The sequence below is a fragment of the Brienomyrus brachyistius genome, chromosome 1 (assembly GCF_023856365.1).
Source record: "Brienomyrus brachyistius isolate T26 chromosome 1, BBRACH_0.4, whole genome shotgun sequence".
NCBI classification, from domain to species: domain Eukaryota; kingdom Metazoa; phylum Chordata; class Actinopteri; order Osteoglossiformes; family Mormyridae; genus Brienomyrus; species Brienomyrus brachyistius.
In genome coordinates, this window is record NC_064533.1 from 28,505,769 (window position 1) to 28,527,597 (window position 21,829).

A 21,829-nucleotide genomic window follows, 5' to 3' on the forward strand; every position below is an offset into this window, starting at 1 on the left:
TTATTTCTGAGTATCTTCCGATATTTTGACAACCGCCCCCCCCAATCCGGATAGCATCCTCACCACGTTATTGGCCCAGGCTATGAGGTTTGCCCTCCACTTGATGTTGGTGATGATGCCCTCTCCCTCATGCAGAGACACCATCTTCCAGCGACTCAGCCAATTCCTCTCGTACAGCAGCAGCTGCAGGACACAGAAGTAACGTTAGAAATGGGATTATCGTGCATAAAAAGCGACGAGCCATGAATAACTGCACGTCACACTTCACTGGCTATAGTGAGGGTCCACGAGTGCTTTTGTTTCAGCATGCATCTCAGATTTCACGAGTGCTTTTGTTTCAGCATGCATCTCAGATTTTACCGCAGGAATGACTTTCACCTTCGAAAAGCCAAGACATATTTCCAGAAACATAACACGTCACGTCTTTCACAAAAGATATGAAGCGGCAGCAATTTGCTTTTGTGCACAGAGACTGAAACAATTATTCGCCCAATTAAGCATAATTCATTTGTTGGCATGTGACAACGCTAAAACTCAGATTCACTGCAGCTGGCGAGACTGGGAGAGCGTCACCGATATAAAAGCTTAGATGACGACAGCTACATCAAGGATCACGTTCACATGGGATCCTCACAGCAAAGAATTCCACTCATGTTCCACTATTTTGAAGTTCCTCATTGCCAAATCTACAAAAAATAATGCCGTTTCAGTTTGGTACAATTTCTATTTGGGTGCCAGTAAAATATTTTATGGAAATTTTGGAAAACAAACTACAAACTAAAACGGAGTAAAAACATCTCAATTCTGGTAAACCCCCCCCCCTCCCCAAAAGAAAAATAAAAAAACCCTGGTAAATAACGTACTTATTCCAAAGCTGCAAATGAGGTTTTATTTTTCTCCCCATTTTGAAATGAAATTACATAGAGGAATGAAACCTGACCAAACAGTTTGTTAATAAGATGCCTAATGTTCACCAGCAGAGGGCAGTCACACACTAAAGGATCAAATGGACCGATGCATTGTCAGTCTGAAGCCAAACATCAACAAATCATGTTATGACCTCAAGAATCCTTTCAAAAATTATTCCTCCTAAGCAAGACATAGTTACTACTCTGCTCATAACTGAAGTTTTTCTTTAAATAAGGGGGAATGGCGAAGAAAACAAACACATACCGTGAGGTGATACAGTATACTTCACATTCTTAAGGCTTTTAGTGGTACTATCTGGCAGCAAGCCGACCCCTCCACCACTGATTGGTGTTCAGCACCTTCGTTTGACACAGCAGCCAATCAAAGGTCTTGTTTCACTTTACCGCCCTTAAGCGGGCAGCATGGGCCCCGGGGACCCTAGGGGCCTCATACGGGGTCTGCTCAGGTAATTGTGCACTGATGCTGGAGCCCGATGCTACTCTCCACAAAATGGGGAAGTACGACATTGAATGTCGACCCCTTTGCTTTTGGCCTGAAAATCTGCTTACCGTTCAACCTCGCAAAAGTCGGCTCTGCGTACATGGCCTAAAAAAGCCGTTGACTCCATCAGTGTTCCTCACTAAAAGCAGAACACCTCTAATTTTATTGTCGTTCTGTTTTGCAGCTTTAAGTGCTACGGCAAGCTTGTGATAGATTGAATCAATGGTTAATTATTAATTCATACACACACGAGTTTAGCGGACAAATGGCGTAGCCAGTCTGCCAGCTTTGAATGTGCTATGAAGCCTTAAAGACTTTTCTATCGATTCAACGGAGTAAATCTGAAGATGCAGTCTACCATGATTTAAACATTCATTTAACGTTCTAAGTCTGCACAGCTATTATGTAAATGCAAGATTTCTTCAAGAAATATACTAGCTAAAGACAAGGCAGACGAATGGCAAGGTTTTCTTTTCCCCTCAGAATTCACCAAAATTTATTCAGACGGGAAAAAACACGCAAAATGAAATGCAGCAGAGAAATGGGCGAATCAGCACTTTGGATTTGTTAACAGGTCAGATAACATGGAGGAAATATGACTCCCAGCGCTACGGCGAATTGCCCGTGATGAGTCGCACCTTCTGCTGGAGCGTATCGATTTTCATCAGTCACATTTTATGAAGTTATCATTTAAAACACGCAGGCAGAGAGAGAGACAACAGGGCAGATGGCGATCAGGGAACAAGCGCCTGGTATTACGGCTAATCCCTCACTGGGACAGGATGCACTTAAAGGTGCAGTGCAAGCACAACGGAGGCAAACCTAACTAGCTACATGTAACAATAACGGCATTAGTCTTCCTAACCGTAGCTATTTACTATATTTTGGAGGAACGGTGCTTGATAACAGAGCCAAATGCAGAGCACTTAATTGAAATGGGCCATTCTCTCCTGAGTGCAATCCAGGATACGAATAAGTGAGGCCTGCATTCCGGCAAACGGCTCTCTGGGTCCGGCTGCAGTTACTTTCCCCAGTCAAAAGTGCTCGACCAATGGCCTGCCTTTTTAATCATCATGTCTGTTTCATAACCCCTCCCCTCACCTCTTATTGGTTTGTATTCTCTGCAAATAAAGCCCTTAAGTGCAACATGCACTAGCATCCTCCACCAGGGGGCAGCTGTGTGTAATAAGACTTGCGGTTGGGTCAGAACAGGTAACATCTGCAGCGAAAGAGCACATATTCTTGTTTATGTGTATTTACAGCTCTTCAATCAGTGATTACCTTGAAAAAAAAAAAACATACCAATTGCTGGAGTTCATTTCATTGAGTAAGTGTACGTTTGACATATGCACGACACAAATACATCTGAGACACTACAGTCGTGACATTCCACATTTTTTCGCATATTCTTCGGAATGAAGCTAAGGCACTGAAGCACAATAACCTTCCCATACATTGGGTAACACCACAGGTCAAAAACAAGACAGTCATCCGTAATTTTAGTCATCGCTTCCGATGGTCACCCTTAAAGGTTAAAACAAATGTGTACATGACATGTGTCTACAAAAACTCAGTTACACGTAGAATTACTCACAAAAAAAAAAAATCATCAAATTACAGCTATCCTTTCCAGGGAAAGCAATTAGCGTCAAATCAGAATTTCACCGTTTACACTGCAGCAGCATACGGTGTCACCCTGAGGTTCTCCTCAAAGTTCCTGTGTGTTGGCCACCTGTGTTCCACAAGCATCCACTAGTGCACATATTCAACATGAAAAATTGGAAATCATATGCTTTTCCCAACAAGCATGAGATAAGAGTAAGAGTGGAGCACAGCTACATTCCCTTCAGTTTGTCATTTTACTGTGTAATGCATCTCATCTACAGACAGCTATCTATCTTGGGAATGAGCGTCAGCTTCCCCAAGTTCCCTCCTGAGGGCAGAGGCAATGACAGCCCCAACATTAGCATATAATTCAGTTGTTCTACTTTAAACGTGTCAAACCAAGAAGTGGAAGTACTTCTGCTTATGTTTTGTGAGTCATTTTCCCCCCATTAATAACAATATCAGGCAAAATGATGCATGTTAAACATGAACTAGACCCTTAACTAAATTGTCTATGTGATTTAATTGTGGGAGATGATAAATTTAGTAGCAAGGGGATATTATAAAGATGGCCAGTGAAGGTGCAATTCTTTTGTGCAGAGTTGTAGGTAAAATACCTTTTAATACCCACTAGAGGCACTGGCTAATTAAAAGCTTTAAACTTAACACACAACTAATGCACTTCTAAGTTCCATGCAATTAAAAGATCCCATGTAGCATTTGACCTGCAATAGATCCACAGAATTCTATGGCGTTCTAGACAGGGAAACTGTCTGTACCTCACCGATCGTCTGGGTACCTCCATACTGTGCATAAATATTGGAGAATGCTGAGGAAGAAACATGCTCAGGAAAGAGGGGAAGCTGGTCAGAGAGAAAGCTTTGTGAAGAACTTGTTTCAGTTTGCAGAAGCCAGGATAAAGATGTACAGTAACAAGACAATGATCTAAAGAGCACAGCCTCAATGACTGTGGAGTTAGAAGAGGAAAAGCTCAATTTCATAGATTCAGCCAAGTGAAATCCGGCACTTATATCTTAATTACGACTGAGAAGAAAGCCGCTGTCCCACAATAACGCCAAATCTTGCCGACAGAGTTTTACAAAAACAGGCAAATACCACACTTGGTTATCTGAGGCATTATCCTGAGGGTGGACACTTACAGATCCAACCAGTTCAGTTTAACTGTTCAACTATATTTTAATAATAATAAAAAATAAACTTTTCCAATTGGAAGCGTTGTCTTCCTCTAAACTGTGAAAAAGATAAAAAATATAAGGCACAATTTCATGGATTCCATGGGACAAATATATCCTGTATGCATTGTAACAATTTTGATTTTGGCCCATGTTTCCTGTTTTGACCAGGAGCAAATCTATTAGATTTTAAATGACAAAGCAGTACTGCAGCATTTACCATGAGAGACCCCTTAATCCCACTGTCATTATCTATGTAAAAATGCACAAGCTGACACGAGGAGACCATCTGTAGCCCAGCACAGTGCTCAGTCACACGCTGGTGCTGTGATTACAGGCTAAGGCTCTGTACACCACTGCACTCCAACAGGTAACTCGGGTCTGATTCGACCACGCTTAATTCTGCAAACTGCGAGAGAAACATCTCTGTCTCTCATACATCTGCTCTTCCCTACTCAGGGAACCCCCCCCCCCCCCATCCATTCTGACCTTGGACACCCTTGGCCCCATCCCAAGGGCCAATTACAATCAGCACTCGCCTTAAGGAGTAACACGAAAGTGCACTTTTGGAATCCGCAGAGCGCTCACGTTGCAGTGCTCTGAAATCAGGTGACCGCTTCCCTGACACTACAGAATGCATCAGAGCAGGCGGCAGCCACGTAAATCACACAGAGGTGTGGTCCACCTTCTCCTGAGCTTCCATTCCTACTGCGCTCCCGTAGACTCACTTTTCAAAGCTCATATAAACTCTTGTGCCATTACAATATAACCACATCTTTCAAAAGAGTAAAATGACAATTAATGAAATAGGTTTGTAACTTAATTATCCGATTCAGGATTGAGTGGTACCCAGCTGTAAGGAACAAAAGTTGATTATTTCAATTACATTTATTATAATTGCTGATGTTTGTTACTACCATTTATAATGCTAACAATAATGACGATGTGCGTACAGCATTCGATCAATTGAGCAGATGCGAGGTCACACACTGTTTTGTAGGTCATGGTGTTCTTTTGTCTCTAACCACGGTGATTGATTTGAATATGAGGATGGTTTGTGAATCAGTGGTATAGGACGTTATGCCAGAGATCGGAAGGGTGTCGGTTCAAATCTTAGGGACAGCAAAGTGGTGTTACTGTTGGACCACTGAGCACTCTGCTAACCACCTATTATTTCAGGGACCGTCTGACCCTGCCTGCTTTCTCAATTGTATATCACTTTTGGTATAAGCATGTGGTACATGAACATGTAAACTTGCAAAGGACACTAACTTCTTAATACTTAAAAATGTCTTTTATACTGACCTTGTTTCCGCCAGTAACAAACTGCTTGTTGTTTGACCTGCTGAACTGTGGGTGCAGCGCCACCACCTGCAGGGGAGGAGAGGACGCATCTGTAAGCTGACAGGGACACGGCCGATCGGCGGAGGGCATTCAGAACCGGCATCCTTCAAAGAGCGCCCCTAGTGGTCATCGCAGCGCATGGTACCATCATCATCATCAATGGAGAATCCGTACAACTTCCAAATTCGATGTGGACAGACATAGCAGACCCGGAAGAGATCGGTGAAATCCCACAGACGGCCAAACGGAAAAGCAGCCGGGGAATTGATGGGCGTCCCAGTAGGAAAAGACACTCAGAATAAGAATGGCCAGTAGGGGACCGGGCAGGATTGGGAGGGAATGGGAGGGGTATTCCGAGACGTGACCCGGGGGGTGGGATAAATGAATAATACAGGGATGGGGGCACTGGCTCAGTGCTGTGTCAGCATGGTGGGGAGTGGGGGGGGGGCAGATCACAGAGGCGGGGGCTTTTTACATTTGGCGTCCTAAAAGGATTTCACTTTATCTTATTGCTCTTCTCCTCCTTAAGTCTCCATGGGCAGGAATATTATTTCATATTTCATTGATGGCCGCATCACTTTGACTCGGGCCCCTGACGTGCAAACACACCGAGCCTCTCCTCCCCCAGTGGTAATAAGGAGCCCGCTGTAGCCCAGGCCAGCTCTGGACACCCGTCACATGCTGGTCAGGCGCCCCCTCTTCTGGGCTGGGGAGGGCTGATGGGCACGTGAAAATGCACTGGCCCCAAGAGCTGACAGTGTCAGTCCCTGTCTAATTAGAGGGCTCTATAGCAGGGGTCCCTATTTCGGATGTGTGAGGCCGGACTGTCCGGCTATCCGAATCCAAATCCGTATCCTGCCACCTTGTGATTCTCCTGCACATTGGAGGATGATGCAGCAATTAAAGGTCATCACTCAGCTCCATAAGACAGCAGGACAATATTGAAATATGCTCTGAAAAATACAGAAGTACATACTTATGAATGGCACAAAATAATACAGTACAAAATTAAACATTTAGAAAATCAAGTGTAAATGGAATAAAAACTCTTTATTGTCATTGTACATTTACAGATATATTCTCTCTGCTCTCTCCAGCAATGCCACATACTATAAAAACAAAAATAAAGCTAAAGTGTTTGGTTGGTCAGTCAGACAGACGGACAGACAGACAGACAGTCAGATAGATATACTTTATAGAGGTACGGTATATAGTGAACCAAAGTGCAGTCGTGTTTCTGGGACCTTAAGAGTGAGAGTATTACAGCTCCTGTCATTCCCTGTCTGCAATGCACATGCCACTTTACACAGAATCACACAGTTCATTAACGTGTCTGTTATGAGGCATTTCCCCCTACACCAAATAACAATGATTACCCTGACTCTGAGCTCAAACTACAACTTGGGAGGGGGGGGGGAGGGGGACACACGTGCAGGTGTGGATTGTCAAAGAGTCACTTGTTGTGAGTGTGTACTTGAGGAAACTGCTCTACATACTCGAAGAGTGATTTAAAAGTGAAATTCACTCTCGAGCAGACAGCCGGGCTTTCCAGAGCAGCGCGACTCTCCGTTAGCGAGCTGTAATTGTCCACTCATGCACCGTGGCTTCTCCCTCCTGCATGCTAATGCAGCTCCACACCGGTTGTGGCAGCAATGTTGATGGGAGTCACATAATCTCTGAATTGTGTTGAGGGATAGCCTGAAAAAAGCTTCAGGTTGAACTAGATGCTGTCGGAACGATAATAATATATTCCCTGGACGGATCCCTCACCCCCCCTCCCATATAATCCCTACTCCTCCCATCCCCCAACCTATACCATCTCAAGCCCCTCCACACACTCTCCCACCTCTCCAAAATACAGCGACCTGTCTCAATCAGGTTCAAAGTCTGTTTTTTCATATGCTACCATTCTGTGGTGCTACTTTAATTTTGGTGTTATACCTCCCAAAATTTGAAAAGTTCCAGATCTTCACTCCTAGAATCCTAGAGTCTTCAAAGTTTGAAAAAGATCTTTCACACACTTTGTGAATCATCAAGCATCATATAGATATCAGAACAACGATAGGTTTTCTGTTGATGTGGTCAGTTCATGTAGGACACAGAGTGATCAAATAAAATGTTACGTTAATGACTATGCTGAAGTTGCTAGCATACCTTGATGGGACAGTCAAAGTTCTCGTGGAAGCCCTCTCTGGTGTAGAGTCCACACACCTGCACCTGCGTACACCAAAGAGATGGGAAAAGAGGCTGAGAAAGACCGACATTAAGGTGCAACCTCTGTACAATGAGAAAGAGAGATTTGCAGCAATAGAGAAAGTAATGCAGTTCTGGGAAAAACCGGGAAAGCCCAGTCTAGAAGCACTCAAAAACCAGTAAGCGGATGATAGAGGCCCACTCCGCAACAACTTTGCCTAAACACACCGGAACCATGGGCACTCCCGGGCAGAATTCATGGCCTCTGCTTCAAGCACAAGTTAATTGGGTGGCGTACGCTTCCGGCATACTGCACAAAGTCAACGACATCAGACCCTACAGCCTGGCCACGGAACCACTGATGGCTTTTCAGGTGCATTCATTATCTGGATGCAGACCAGCTCCTTCCCCAAGCCCACAAACTCACACTGTGGCCCCCAATTAAAGGCAAACCTGTGCGCTCAGTGATTGCCAGTAACATGGAGAATTTGTTGATGGGGAGGCATGAGCTTGACTCTTAGACTCCTCTCCAGCGAGTAGAATAAAAGTAAAAAAAAAATAACTGTATATGGGCATAAACGGGTTAAAAAACAAGATGCGACACCCAGATATACAGGGGATAGTGAAGCTTATGGTCAGAGTTTAGGTTCCGCCATTTTTTTGTTGGCACTCCTAATTCTTGGGGTTAAGGTCCTTGCTCAAGGGTGCAACAGTAATTTAATTACTCTGCAGGCTATGTTATTCAAACCAGCAACCTTCCGGAAAGGGGCACAGACTCCTAACCGGCAGAGTCACATCACCCCCAAGATCAATTTGATGGCCTTTATTTACCTTTATTTTCTAATACCACTCATTTTTTTGAAGGAATGCAGCTATTGTTCTCAATTTAAAGGCATCTGCTGCAAAGGATGCAACAGTGAATTATGCTCTGAATTTCAGGCTGTTGCACAAACACATCAATGGATGCAAGTCAAAGACGATTCATTTTCAGGGGCACCGTGATCACCCCTTTGCTCTGATCTATATAGTCACTAGACCCCAATGTATACCATGTCATTTATAAATTCTATTCCTCAAAAATTTTTCAATTTAGGAGAAAATCAGAGTTTTTGTTCTTTTCACAGATGCCTGCATGGTTTCTGGGGCTTTTCACGGATGGCCTGTATCCTGCATGTACAAAAAGCTGAACGGTAAAGCAGTTATGCATCTTCTGGCGAGAAATACACAGGCCAAAGGGTCACGTGGGGACTTTTGTGTGTCCCTTATTGACAAGGCATATTTTCCTTTTCACACAGAGCTCGGTGAGAAACAAAACGCTGTTACACAACAGGCATTCACTCAGCCGTTATTTACTTCGGCGGGATGGCTATTCAGCAAGCGTTTTCCGACAAAGAGTGGACATTCTAAGGAAAGGCGACGCCCACTCCATCCACATCATCCTCCTTAGGTCAATACCATGAACTCTTCTTTCTGTGTGCGGGCCTTCTGAGCCAAAAACATCCCGTCTTCTATCAAAGCCGCGCATAATATCTCATGGCCGCCATAGAGCTCGGATTCGATGGGAACTTTCTAGAGCCTTGCTGCTCACGGGAGGACCTAGATTCGGGTCAGTTCAGAGAACGTGAGGTTACTTTTTTCAGCGTCTGTTCACAGTATTAGCGCTTCCTACAGGTCCTGTTAAGGTGACAGGTTTAAGACATGTTGGTGTCAGATTAGCCCATGGCAGACCTGCCGCATATGAAATATACACTATATTGACAAAAGTATTGGGACACCCTTCCAAACCATTGAATTCAGGTGTTCCAATCACTTCCATAACCAGAGGTGTATAAAATTAAGCACCTAGGTATGCAGACTGCTTCTACAATCATTTGTGAAAGAATGGGTCATCTCAGGAGCTCAATGAATTCAAGCGTGGTACTATGATAGGATGCCATCTGTGCAATATGTCCATTCGTGAAATTTCCTCGCTATTAAATATTCCATAGTCCTGTTAGTGGCATTATAATGAAGTGGAAGCAATTGGGAACAACAGCAACTCAGCCATGAAGTGGTAGGCCATGTAAAATCACAGAGCGGGGACAATACATGCTGAGGCGCACAGAGTGCAGAAGTCGCCAAGTGTCTGCAACAGCTACAGACCTCCAAACTTCACGTGGCCTTCAGATTAGTTCAAGAACAGTGTGTAGAGAACTTCACGGAATGGGTTTCCATGGCCGAGAAGTTGCATCCAAGCCTTACATTAACAAGTGCAATGCGAAGCGTCAAATGCAGTGGTGTATAGCATGCCGCTATTGGACTCTAGTGGAGACGTGTTCTCTGGAATGACGAACCTACTTCTTTGTCTGGCAATCCGATGGATAAGTTTGGGTTTGGCGGTTGCCAGGAGAACGGTACTTGCCTGACTGCATTGTGCCAAGTATAAAGTTTGGTGGAGGGGGGATTATGGTGTGGGGCTGTTTGTCAGGGGTTGGGCTTGGCCCCTTTTTTCCAGTGAAAGGAACTCTTAATGAAGCAGCATTCAAAGCCATTTTGGACAGTTTCATGCTCCAAACTTAGAGGGAACAGTTTGTGGATGGTCCCTTCCTGTTCCAACATGACTGTGCACCAGTGCACAAAGCAAGATCCATAAGGACATGGATGAGCGAGTCTGGTGTGGAGGAACTTGACTGGCCTGCACAGACCCCTGACTTCAACTTGATAAAACACCTTTGGGAGACTGCGAGCCAGGTCTTCTCATCCAACATCAGTGCCTGACCTCACAAATACTCTCCTGGAAGGATGGTCAAAAATTCCCATAAACTCCTACACCTTGTGGACAGCCTTCCCAGAAGAGTTGAAGCTGTTATAGCTGCAAAGGGTGGGCCAACTCCATATTAAAGCCTATGTATTAAGAATGGGATGTCATTAAAGTTCATGTGTGTGTAAAGGCAGGTGTCTCAATGCTTTTGGCAATATAGTGTAACACAGAACAACAATACGTGCCTGAATTTTATTTATGTATTCCTGGACATTGAACAAAAACAGAGTGTGACAAGGAATAACCAAATGAATATGAAATTACACCACCAGAACTGTGCAGTTAGATTGCAGAGCAACTCATCTAGCTTAAAGACTTAAAATAATCAATAAAAAAACATGATCCTCTAAGTGCATAAATCGTTTATGGCTGTCTGCAGGACCAACAGAGAAACGGAAGGGAACCTGAACTAAGCAGAATCGGATTCAGAGGAAAAATGGCAATTTTAAATTGTACCTCTACTACCAGGGAGGCAAGATCTTGTTTTACCATCGGAGTGTGAGTTTCGGGAGATATCGGGGTGCATATCTTGACTACGCAATCCACCACGGGTGGGGATAATCGGGGGGCGGATGAGATAACAGCCGAGCAGAGATCAATAGAAGAATATCAATGGAAAACACATGTGCTTGGTGGTGGAGGGAAAAATGTCCCGTATAAACTGTGACATCTGTTGCAATGACTTAAAAATAAAAAAAGGAGCTCTGAAATTCATGGGCAGCACAATATTAGCAGTGGTTCTGGGAACAGACGTCTGTCAGTGCCGTGAATTTGCTGCCTGAGTGCACTAAGAGCTGGACCCAGAGTACCTGCTCTCCCGGCCACAGCAGAGGGCTGCTCTCCGTAATCAGCACCGTCCGTCAGTCCGGCGGCCCTCCAGAACCGCCTCTACCCAGCTGGGAATTAAATGAGCGCCTGCCACCCACATCGAAATGTACCAACATTAAAAATCACCCCACACTTTTTATATCATAAATCCTTATTCTCAATCCATTGACTCAAAATTTCTTCTACATTCTGAGCATATCCACTTCGCCAAAGTTAACGCACAGTCACTGGACAGTGTGCAGCTCTGCTGGTTAGGACCCTGCCTGTGATCAGAAGGTTGCTGGCTCGATTCCCATAATCGCCTGAATGATTCCATATTTGGGTATTAACTCCAATTGCTCCAGGGATAGTAAGACCCTGTTTTCTCAAATATGCATGGCTTTGGCGTCTGCGAAATGAGTAAACATAAACACTCTGGTTGTTGATTAAATTCTCAAGTTTATATTACGAGATGCCTCAATTTTCCATTGTAGTTACTGATGGAGACTGTCTGATGAATTTTCGACGCAATTACCCAACATCCCTCAAACACTCCCCTCCGGTTGGTGTAGAAACATAGTACCAATCAAAAGTTACCCATAGAGAGGTTTCTTAATTCTAAAATGTACAGAATAGTAAAAAGATATTAAAAATGTAAAATAGAATATACAGAATTATGCACTGACCAAAAAACTATTGAACAAAACAGATTAAATTGTTGGAGCGGGAATCTCCAGGGGTTGAGACTCAGAAGGTTGCTGGTTCAAATCCCTTGGTCAGCAGAGTGATGCATGATAAGTAAAGCCCTTTACCCCAATTGCTCCAGGGACTGGCTGACCCAGCTTTATGAGGTGGCCTCTTGGGATGCTTTTCCAGCTGTTCTGAAAAACTTCCCACATATGCTGAGCACTCATTGGCCACTTTTCCACCAATCTCTGGTCAGACTCCTCCAACCCTCACTACGGGGTTTACGTCAAGTGGCCAGGTCATGTGATGTCATACCATCACTCTCCTTTGAAGGCGGCATGGCATGTCCAGACTTTTGACTGGTACCATATAAATGATTAAAGACTCTCAAACGATTATATCTGACAAAGCTCAACCACTTCTACATGTAACTAATTCACATGACAAAAAAATAGGAGTAGAGCAAAGATAAACAATTATTCAGCCAAAGTCAATCGCTATTCAGCATGATTAAATGTAATAAGGAGTGGCACATTTATTCATATTATCATCTTCATGCTTAAAGAAAGATATTTCTTTAAAAATGAAAAAAAATCTACAAGTCCATAAGGGGGCATAAGAGATCCAGCTGTGTTGCTATTTACACCTGCAGAGACGGAAGCTGTCTGTAAAATCATTTGTTTTCTTCGCGAACATACATTTCAGCAATAACTAATTTTATTTACAGTAATAATAATAATAATCTGTCATTTTTCATTATTCACGCAAGGTATGACCTACAGGGTTAGCATGCAGCATGGGGGACAGAGAAGTATGTTTTTCACGAGGGGCTGTCTGGAGTTATTTAACCTGAATGGCTAAAGGAAAACCTCAAGTAGTGTAAATGTGCAAGAGCTGTGAGACGCTTTGAATAAAACATGTCAGCCGAAGCATCAGATGGAAATGCAGAAGCGCAGAGGTGGGGTGCACAGCTTGGCTACCTTGCCATCTTCAGAGCAGACGCCGACATTCTCTCCACCCTCATCCAGGCTGATCTGGTTGATCTTCACCGAACTCTGGGAGAGGAAGAGTGAATCAGTGTGTATGCACATGCAGGATGACAACACCACACAATTCCATGTCTGCTACATCCACTACTACCATGAGAACGTGGGAGAGCATGTGTAGGTGGGAGGCTATTTTAATCATGAACCTGAGCCCCGCCCATCTGTGACAGGATGCATTATTCTGCAGAAAGAGCCATGACATCAGAGAGCCATGGGCACCCATGACCCCATTGCTGGTTCACCGGTTGGCCTTCCTTGGACCACTTTTGGTAGATACTAACCACTGCACAACAGTAGCACCCCACAAGACCTGCCGTTTTAGCAGAACCATCACAACTTGTCAAAGTTGTTCAGATCCTTACGCTTGCCCTTTTTTCCCCATTTCCAACACATCAATTTCAAGAACCGACTGCTGACTTGGCTAATGTACAATGACATCCTCGACAGAGAGATAATCAGTGTTATTCACTTCACCTGTCAGTGGTTTTAATGTTATGACTGACGTTAGGTCCTTGATAACAACTTGACCTTTCAAACAAAATGAGAGAAAGTCAGTCAAGCACAAGACAGTTAAAACTCTTTCTTTCTTTCTGTAATCCATCGATCCATCCATCCCAACCACTGCTACTTACAATTACATATTACAATTAACTAATTTATAATTAATCTATTAAAATAGCAAAAATTCATAAAAGCCAAAGAGAGAGCACCCTGTCAAACAAACAAATACCAAAAACAACCTTGGTTTACTACACATAGAAACTACTGGTTTAAGCAGAGTCAGGGGGGAACCCCTCCAGGTAGACCGAGGCTATAAGTTGGTCACTTGACCACCTCCACCTACCCCCCCATCCTTCCTCACCCACTGTGACCCACCTCCCACGTTAACTGAGCTAGATGTATCATTCTGCTGGCGGAAAAACATTCAGCATCCATAAAGGCCGCAAAATTAATCACAGGCACGCGAACAAAACACAGCAGATCTTGAGTCGTTTCTTGAAGCATTTGTGCAGCTGTACCATCAATCAGAGTCACACCTTCCTTACATGTTCATACATTTTTGCTGTTTTGGCTTAACGATTTTCAAATTTAAGAATAAACACCTTGTCGTCTCATTAATTCACAAGGTGCTCATCAGTGATTATACTGTTTGATTATTTTCTTAATTATCCATCTTCGTATGCTTAGTGTTTCAGTGAATTCAGAAAACCATTGCTTCTTTGTTTTAATGGGCATTATCCAGAATGTTCTTTTTTGTTACCAAATAAAAAAATTCCCTTGTATGACCTTCTATTTCATCTTATCAACATCTATGTTACAGCAAAACACAAAACGCCATTATAGACCCAAGTAGCGCTCTGTCTACCAAATGGGCCAGGAGGGTTTGGTACAGTCAAACCTCGGATTGCGAGTGACTTGGTTTACGAGTGTTTTGCAAGACAAGCAAAATTTTTTAATGAATTTTAACTTTATAAGCGAGCGAGGTCTTGCAATACGAGTATTATGTATATGCTTTGTCTGCCAAGCATCACGTGATCACAACTGAGCCGATGGTTGTTCTTCTCTCTCTCATTGTGGGTAATAGTCTCCCATGCTCGGTCTCAATTGGCGTGCCTCACTCGTATAGTCAAAATTTAGTAGAAAAGCACCACCCGAATAAGGGCACAGCAGTGCAAGCGATGAATCTGTTTAGCGACAATGCAATGTCCACATATCCGCAAAATCGAAAAGTAAGCTGACACTGGATAGGTTCCTTGTTAAAGTCGCACAAAAAGGAAAAGATTCCAGTGAGCCAACAGATAGCAGTGATTCTGTTAGTTATCTGACAAAATAACCTTCCTCTGCTCTCTCTCTCATCTCCCTCACACCATCCACGATTCTTTTCAGAGGTAAAGTACAGGTTAATTTGTTTTATGTATTTTTACTTTATATTTTGTATTAATCATTTTTATATTAATATTTTTGGGTTGTGGAATGAATCATCTGAGTTTCCATTATTTCTAATGGGAAAATATGCTTGGATATACAAGTGCTTTGGATTATGAGCATGTTTCTGGAACAAATTATGCTCACAGTCCGAGGTTTTACTATGTATATATTCTTTCATAAAGAACCAGAAGTTCTCCCAGGATGACTAGGTCTGTGTTAGAAGTCCTCATGTGATCAAGATTATCAAGATTTAGACCAAGTTATAAGTGAAAATGTTAGCTGTTAAACAGTTGTTAGTTGTATTTGGGTAGCGCATACTTACGATTTCAAACTTCTGAGTGATATTTCCTTGAATGTCAAGCAGATAAACCTTTCCAAAATGTGTTCCCAAAGCCAGAAACTGCAAAATAGAAAACAGAGAAGACAAGAAACAGCTGACAATTAGTTGAGTTTAATACAGAACCACAGAACTCCATGCATTCATCTTCCATTTCCAGCTATCTAGCAGAGTCACAGGGAACACAGAGTCTGCCTACAGAACCACGGGCAGCACAAGGCAGGGGTCACCCTTTATGGGATGCCAGCATATCGCAGGGCTTACCCACAACTTAGAAGCATCAGCTCACATTATCCAATGAAAGCCTATCGTAGGCTGCACAGAGCAGTAGGCAGGGGCACAACCTGGACAGGATGCCAGCTAGTTAATTAGCCATTTTAAAATATAATTAATCATACATAACAAACACAACAATGGAACTTCAGGCTAAGCAAATTATATTTAATCTGTGACAAATTAACTTACAGAGGAGAGGTCTGCATTTGATCTATAATAATGTGATACAGAAAAACACTCGGCAACCCAAGGTCAAAAACAAACATTCAGTAAAACTTGAAAGTAAAGCAGCTTGAAAGAAAAATGTATCAATTCTAACAGGAGCATAAAAGTCCAAAAATGCAAATCTAAACAAGTCCAACATCGAAAACAACAGTTGTAAATACTATAAATGGCAATTAATTCAATACAATAAAGAGCTTTACTAGTAAAAGTATGACATGGATTCAAATACGACATGAATTATAGGTAGATATATGTTGTTTTTGGCAATGATACAATCTTTAAAATTATTTTTCCTGCACTGAAATTGTCATACGTGACCTATATTCATTAATAATGACGCATGGTAGCCATCGTGTACCTAACCGTTATGTAGCTTCTTGTGGCTGAAACCTTCAAGCAAGATCAAATAAATCTTCAAATCCCTAGATCAAATTTACCATTTATCAAAATAAAAGACCATTTACCCCATATTAGTTAGCATCTAAAGATCTATAGATCCGTTTGAGTGATACGAGATGGTTTTGTTTCTTGCGGATGCATACTAATTTAGTAATTGCTTGGTACTAACCACTCCGTACTGGCCTGTGTTACCATCCAGACTGCCAGCCCTCGGACTTTGAGCCTCATTGCCACCAATGTTTGCCTGGAGTTGGCAGTGAAAGGTGTGCAGGCAGGAGCCAGACCACCAGCGCCCCGTACCGCTGGACCAGGGCAGGGAATTAAAGCCGCCTTCGGATGCACGGAGCCTGGGGCCCACAGAGCGCGGAGTGTGAAATTGCTGGGGAAGCCCCATTTATTAAAAACACAGCAGTGTGAAATGGCGTTTTCAGCACATCGGCATGCTTAAGCAGCATAAGCACAGCATGGCCACACCCCCCCCCCCCAGTGCCCCATTGGCCACATCCGATTCTTTTGGTCTCCACCTTACGTTCATTCCTTCGCCTCTGTCTGTGGTCTCCTGGTGTGAGATGTAAGCCTGTTTTTCGCTGATCTTCCCCTCGACTGGGGCAACAGACTGCAGAATTTTCAGTTGGACGGCCAGCGATGAATCCAGTACACAAAGGATAATTCAAATATGAACCAATATTTTATTAAACTGAATACTTAAGGTAACAAAATAAAAAATAGCTTAACCCCCCATATAAAACTCAATTCTGAAATCATACCAGCGATACAATACAGGTATGACAATGCGTAACCTTTATAGATACAGCAAATGTTCCTATAATCACACAAAGTGATTTTCTTTTTCTGTAAAAGTGGGAAAACGCCCTTTTTTATTGGCTAAATCAATTACGCTTAAGTTTCATGTAAATTTTACCACTGTTCAGTCCACGACCTGCTCACTTGACTTCATGGAAAATACAAAACCTACAGGAAGTACGTAAAATGGAAAATGTATCACCCCTCAATGTCCCTCCTCTATGACCTCTGGCCTCCTGGCCGCAACATCAGCTTACAGGTTCAAAGCAAAGATTCCAGAGAACATTTACCTCCTAAAAGGTAGCAATAATTATACCATTAAGCTACTGTTTGTTATCTTGAAGTCATACAATAGCTGATTAATTGATTATTGTATTAAATTTCCATTAATTTATTTATTGGATTCAGATGCTAGAAAGGACTAAAATCAACCAAATGGTGTACCATATGTTGTTCCTTAGTTGAAAAAGCTCACAGGAATAGTTAGAAGTACAAAAACGAGTACCAAAAAATTTCAGTTTCAGAATGTAGATAGCAAATTCACATATTTATTTACAGGAATGCAATGAAAAAGAATAATTATCACTACAATAATCGTTAAAAATCTCTTTAAGAGCAAGTATTTGCGCCCCTTTTATTAAAATTGAGCTATTATTTAAGATTATATTTAACAAGGTGAAAAACAAGAAAAAATATTATATTGAAAGAATGTTTTCTGGGATCTTCCAGCTTGAAAACCTTCACAGATATAGCAAGTACATAAAACCAATTATCAGTTTACCAACCTAGTATGGGATCCTCCTCAAAACCCATCCAAACTAGCCAAAGCACATTTCCATTCCCAAAGATACATGCTCAGAGGAGAGGTAAGGGGCATGCACTGATTACAGTGCGGTGCCATATCCGTCACACAACAAACCACCAAGAATGACAACCTGAGGGCAGCCATGCGGCGAGCAATACCTCAGCACCACACTAGTCCGAATGGAGCAGTGTGAGTTTTTTTTTCCAGTAGCTGGCGTGCCAATCCTGCTACCAACCCCCAAGTTGTTCCCTGTAAGTTGGAGGGCCTCCTTATAGGGCTGGATGTAGATTAACATCATAACCAGGATGAAGCAATTGCAGGTTAAGGGCCTTGCTTAAGGGCCCAAAGGAGTAGAATCACTCCAGGCATTCATGGGATTTGAACCAGCAACCTTCCGGTTGCTTACACAGAGCCCTAGTCTCAGAGCCACCACTCCGTCCTCAGTCAATGTGCTGAGTCACTACATTATTAAGTATACTTAGCTAGTTCCGGACAGGATCCACCTTATTAGGTACACCAAGCTAGTACCGGTTAGAACCCACTTTTGCCTTCAGAACCACTTAAAAACCCAATGTGCGTCTTCAGAGAAGTGTTTCTGCACACTGCTGTTGTACTGGGCTGATATATTTGTACTTCCTGACCTTGCTGTTCGCTCTAAAGTGTGGTTATTCCCTGCCGGCCTCTGTCACAAACAAGACATTGTTGACCACAAAAATGCCACTGACTAGTTAATTTTTGCTCATGATATCATCATGTGTAACTCTAGACATTGAGGCACGTGAAAAGGAGGCGGCCATTTCTGAGATGCTGAAACCACCATGTCTAGTACCAACAATCACATCCCGACCAAAATCAATTAGGTTCCATGGCTTAGCCTCTCTTACGGTCAATCAGACATAAAACAACCTCTTGACCCAGCTTACGTGCTGCCATATGATTCACCGTTTGCAGCGTAATAACAAGTAGGTGTAAAGCAGCCAGGCAAGCAAGCATAAATCATAGCAGGTTTTCAGCATCTGTCTAATGAGTACATTCAGCTTCAAAGGACTGATATGGAAAACATGCTCAGCATTTACTTGCAATTTAATTGAAAAACACATAAACAGACCTAATAAAGTACAATCACGACAAGCGTGCACTGTACGCACGTTTATAGTTAGTTATGTACTGATGTTATCATCGCACCGATGCATATAAAATACAGCTCGGTTTCAAGTAAATATATTTTAAAAAAATAAGCATTTGGAGCAAATACTGGGTCAAATACCATTTTAGCCATAAAAACAGCAAATTGACAAATAATATGACAGACAAATTATACAAACAGATCTGAAAAAGGAAAGCTAAGTCAGGATTTAGGAAGAATTCTTCCATAAAAGCTGCACCCTAATGCAGCAAACTACTGAAAGTTACATAAGCTAACCAATTCAACCGATTCTAAGCTAAGCAAAACTGCAACCTATTGAGGTCAGGTAGCTAGTAATCGAAAGGTGGACATTACCAGTTATATTAGGTTGCCATTAGTATTATTTCAATTACAGGTGAATTATTCATAAAGTTGTTTATACAAAATATAAAAGAAAATCCCTAATAATATCTTTAAAAAAGGCTAGATACTTCTTAGAGAGTTTACGCCATGCAATGCACAGCACGCATCACTTTAAAAACATTCCAAACTTAAAATCAGCTTCACCCAACGCATCATCATGGATGAACGCCTCCTCGTGAGCTGGGGACAGCCTGGGCACACATTGATGGGCCATGACCCCCACTCTGCTGCCTGCTATTGGTCGATTCCAGACGTAGAAGCTAATCGCTTCCCGAAGGCCACCACTGTCAGGGGTGCAGTCGGCTAAATGCTAGCCAGTAAGGAAGGAAATTTAAACCATTTTTTTTTTTTTTTTGGGGGGGGGGGGGGGGGGGTTATGTATTGCACCCATGCCCCCCCCGCCAACCCACCGACTCATTTCCCGCTTTCTCTCTGTCTCCCCATACCATGCCTCACTGCAGTTTATAATGAAATGCTCATATTTACAGGCACAACCAAGCATGTCAAGCAGGGGCCCCGACAATCTCCCAAATAAAATAAAAAAGACAAAATAAATAAATAAGGAGGGCAGCCTTGCGCATAAGAGGGGGTCTTAAAAGGATTTATCGGAATGGAATTTCTCAAATGAAATTCCGATTGAGGCACTTAAAATATGAAGCAACTTCAGAGGCTAAACGGAGCGTTAGCAGGTCGAGGTGCATGGTCAGGAACTGGCACCCCCACTAAGGCTCACACAGATAAACAAAAGGCGGGGGGGGGGGGGGGGTGAAAGAAACTCATTGGTGATTCAGTCCCTCGATGGCATCTTTCATTCTGGTGAGGTTGCCTTTTTCAGGATGGAGGAGAAGAAAGAAAATAGGGGGGGGGGGGGGATCCCCCGGGTAAAAAAAAATAAATCAATAGTAGTTAATAAAACATCAGGCGAGGAGACATAACTAGGTGTGACTATTCCGCCGCCCAGGCCTGCACGACTGCACTGGGCGCCATGGCGATTAGCCGTCCTGTGCAGATGGGCCCGGCTGGAAGAGGTGATGCTTTAAAAAGTGAAGAAGAGGAAGAGAGAGGGACAACTGTCCAAGAAGAGAGGAGGCTGGCAAATCAACTACGAGCACCAACTGCAGGCGAGCATGCTGATTGCGTCAGAGAGACGGGGAGCTCGATGGCTTTTCCATGTATGTGCATTCGGAGTAAAACATCACGATCAGGCCATAAGATCTGAGACGTGCACGTTTCAAAATGTAAATAAAGAAGATATAAAGGCTCATTACTGCAATAACAAATAAACTGAAGTTGATTTCTTAAATCTAAGTATAATATACTCCAACAGTATAACTTTATACAGACATCATTGAAAAGTAGATAACATTCATCAGTATCATACAAATAAGGCATTCTTTAATAATTTTTTTTTCCTATTGCCTGCAGAGAAAACTAAATTCCTGACACATTTATGAAGGATGTAAAAAAACAAGAGAATAATCAAGGCTGATAGCTATAAAAGGTCTTACATCGTTCCAAGCATCTAACTCAGGAAGGTGCCATCTTCTTATTCCATACCAGTCACAATTATTTTTACAGCAAAGCTAAAAATACAGGTGCCAGGAATTGTCTGCATCATTCTTTCATGATGATTAGATCAGACATGATGACTGTATTAAATTTGAATTTGTCGCTTTCACGGTTTATGATTATTTTATTATTTATACAGAGAATACATAGTTTTACTATATACTTTCATGTAGTTTTATTATATATACAAACACACACACACATACGTACATTATGTGCATATATATTTATTTTATACACACACACCGATTATAGAGTAAAGCTGTATATCGCAGGGGTATTGCAAACAGAAACATTTATCAGAATAGCACCTCGAAACTGCAATTTTTTAAATACAGGCACTCCTCACTTAACGACAGAGTTCCATTCCCACGTACATTTGCGCTAATATGACTAGAAATTATTGTGCATTTTAACCTTTATATGCTATTCGTACTTCATTTGCAGTACAAGAATAAAAATGGCAGAAAAATCTTGTCATTGCGGCGATAATGCACATAAAATACACGCACATTTGCGCCGTTACAACAATCAATTGTCGCACATGTTGCTTTGAAAGGTGCATGCATACTTGTGTAAGAGTAAACAGAGTAGAGTCAGCTCTAATATGCATTACTTAGGCTTGCAAGCTGTAAATATAGGCAAGTGTTTTTATTTATTCTGAATAATGAAAAGGTCTCAAGGAAACTCCAGCTTGATTACTTTGTGTTAATTTGCACAATTGCTTGACGCTGAGACACTGCGGCTGCCGCACGGCCAACGTCCTCATGCAGCGTATAATGCAAGTCCGGGCGGTCGTTAAACGGGTAGGTCGTTAATGGAGGAGTATCTTAATTCTATTTATTGTAACT

The 21,829-nt window shown here is 42.4% G+C and overlaps 1 protein-coding gene across 2 annotated transcripts in view; it reads right to left on the reverse strand.

Moving 5' to 3' along the window:
- The window catches only part of vps41 (VPS41 subunit of HOPS complex), a 44,739-nt gene that overhangs the window by 16,132 nt on the left and 6,778 nt on the right, over positions 1 to 21,829 (reverse strand). For both annotated transcript variants that reach the window (XM_049011719.1, XM_049011730.1), the window contains exons 4-8: positions 15,337 to 15,414; positions 13,020 to 13,094; positions 7,707 to 7,769; positions 5,514 to 5,579; positions 64 to 183 (exon numbers count right to left, since the gene is read on the reverse strand). In XM_049011719.1, coding sequence (XP_048867676.1) covers positions 64 to 183; positions 5,514 to 5,579; positions 7,707 to 7,769; positions 13,020 to 13,094; positions 15,337 to 15,414 — 402 coding nt within the window. The remainder of the gene's footprint in view (positions 1 to 63; positions 184 to 5,513; positions 5,580 to 7,706; positions 7,770 to 13,019; positions 13,095 to 15,336; positions 15,415 to 21,829) is intronic.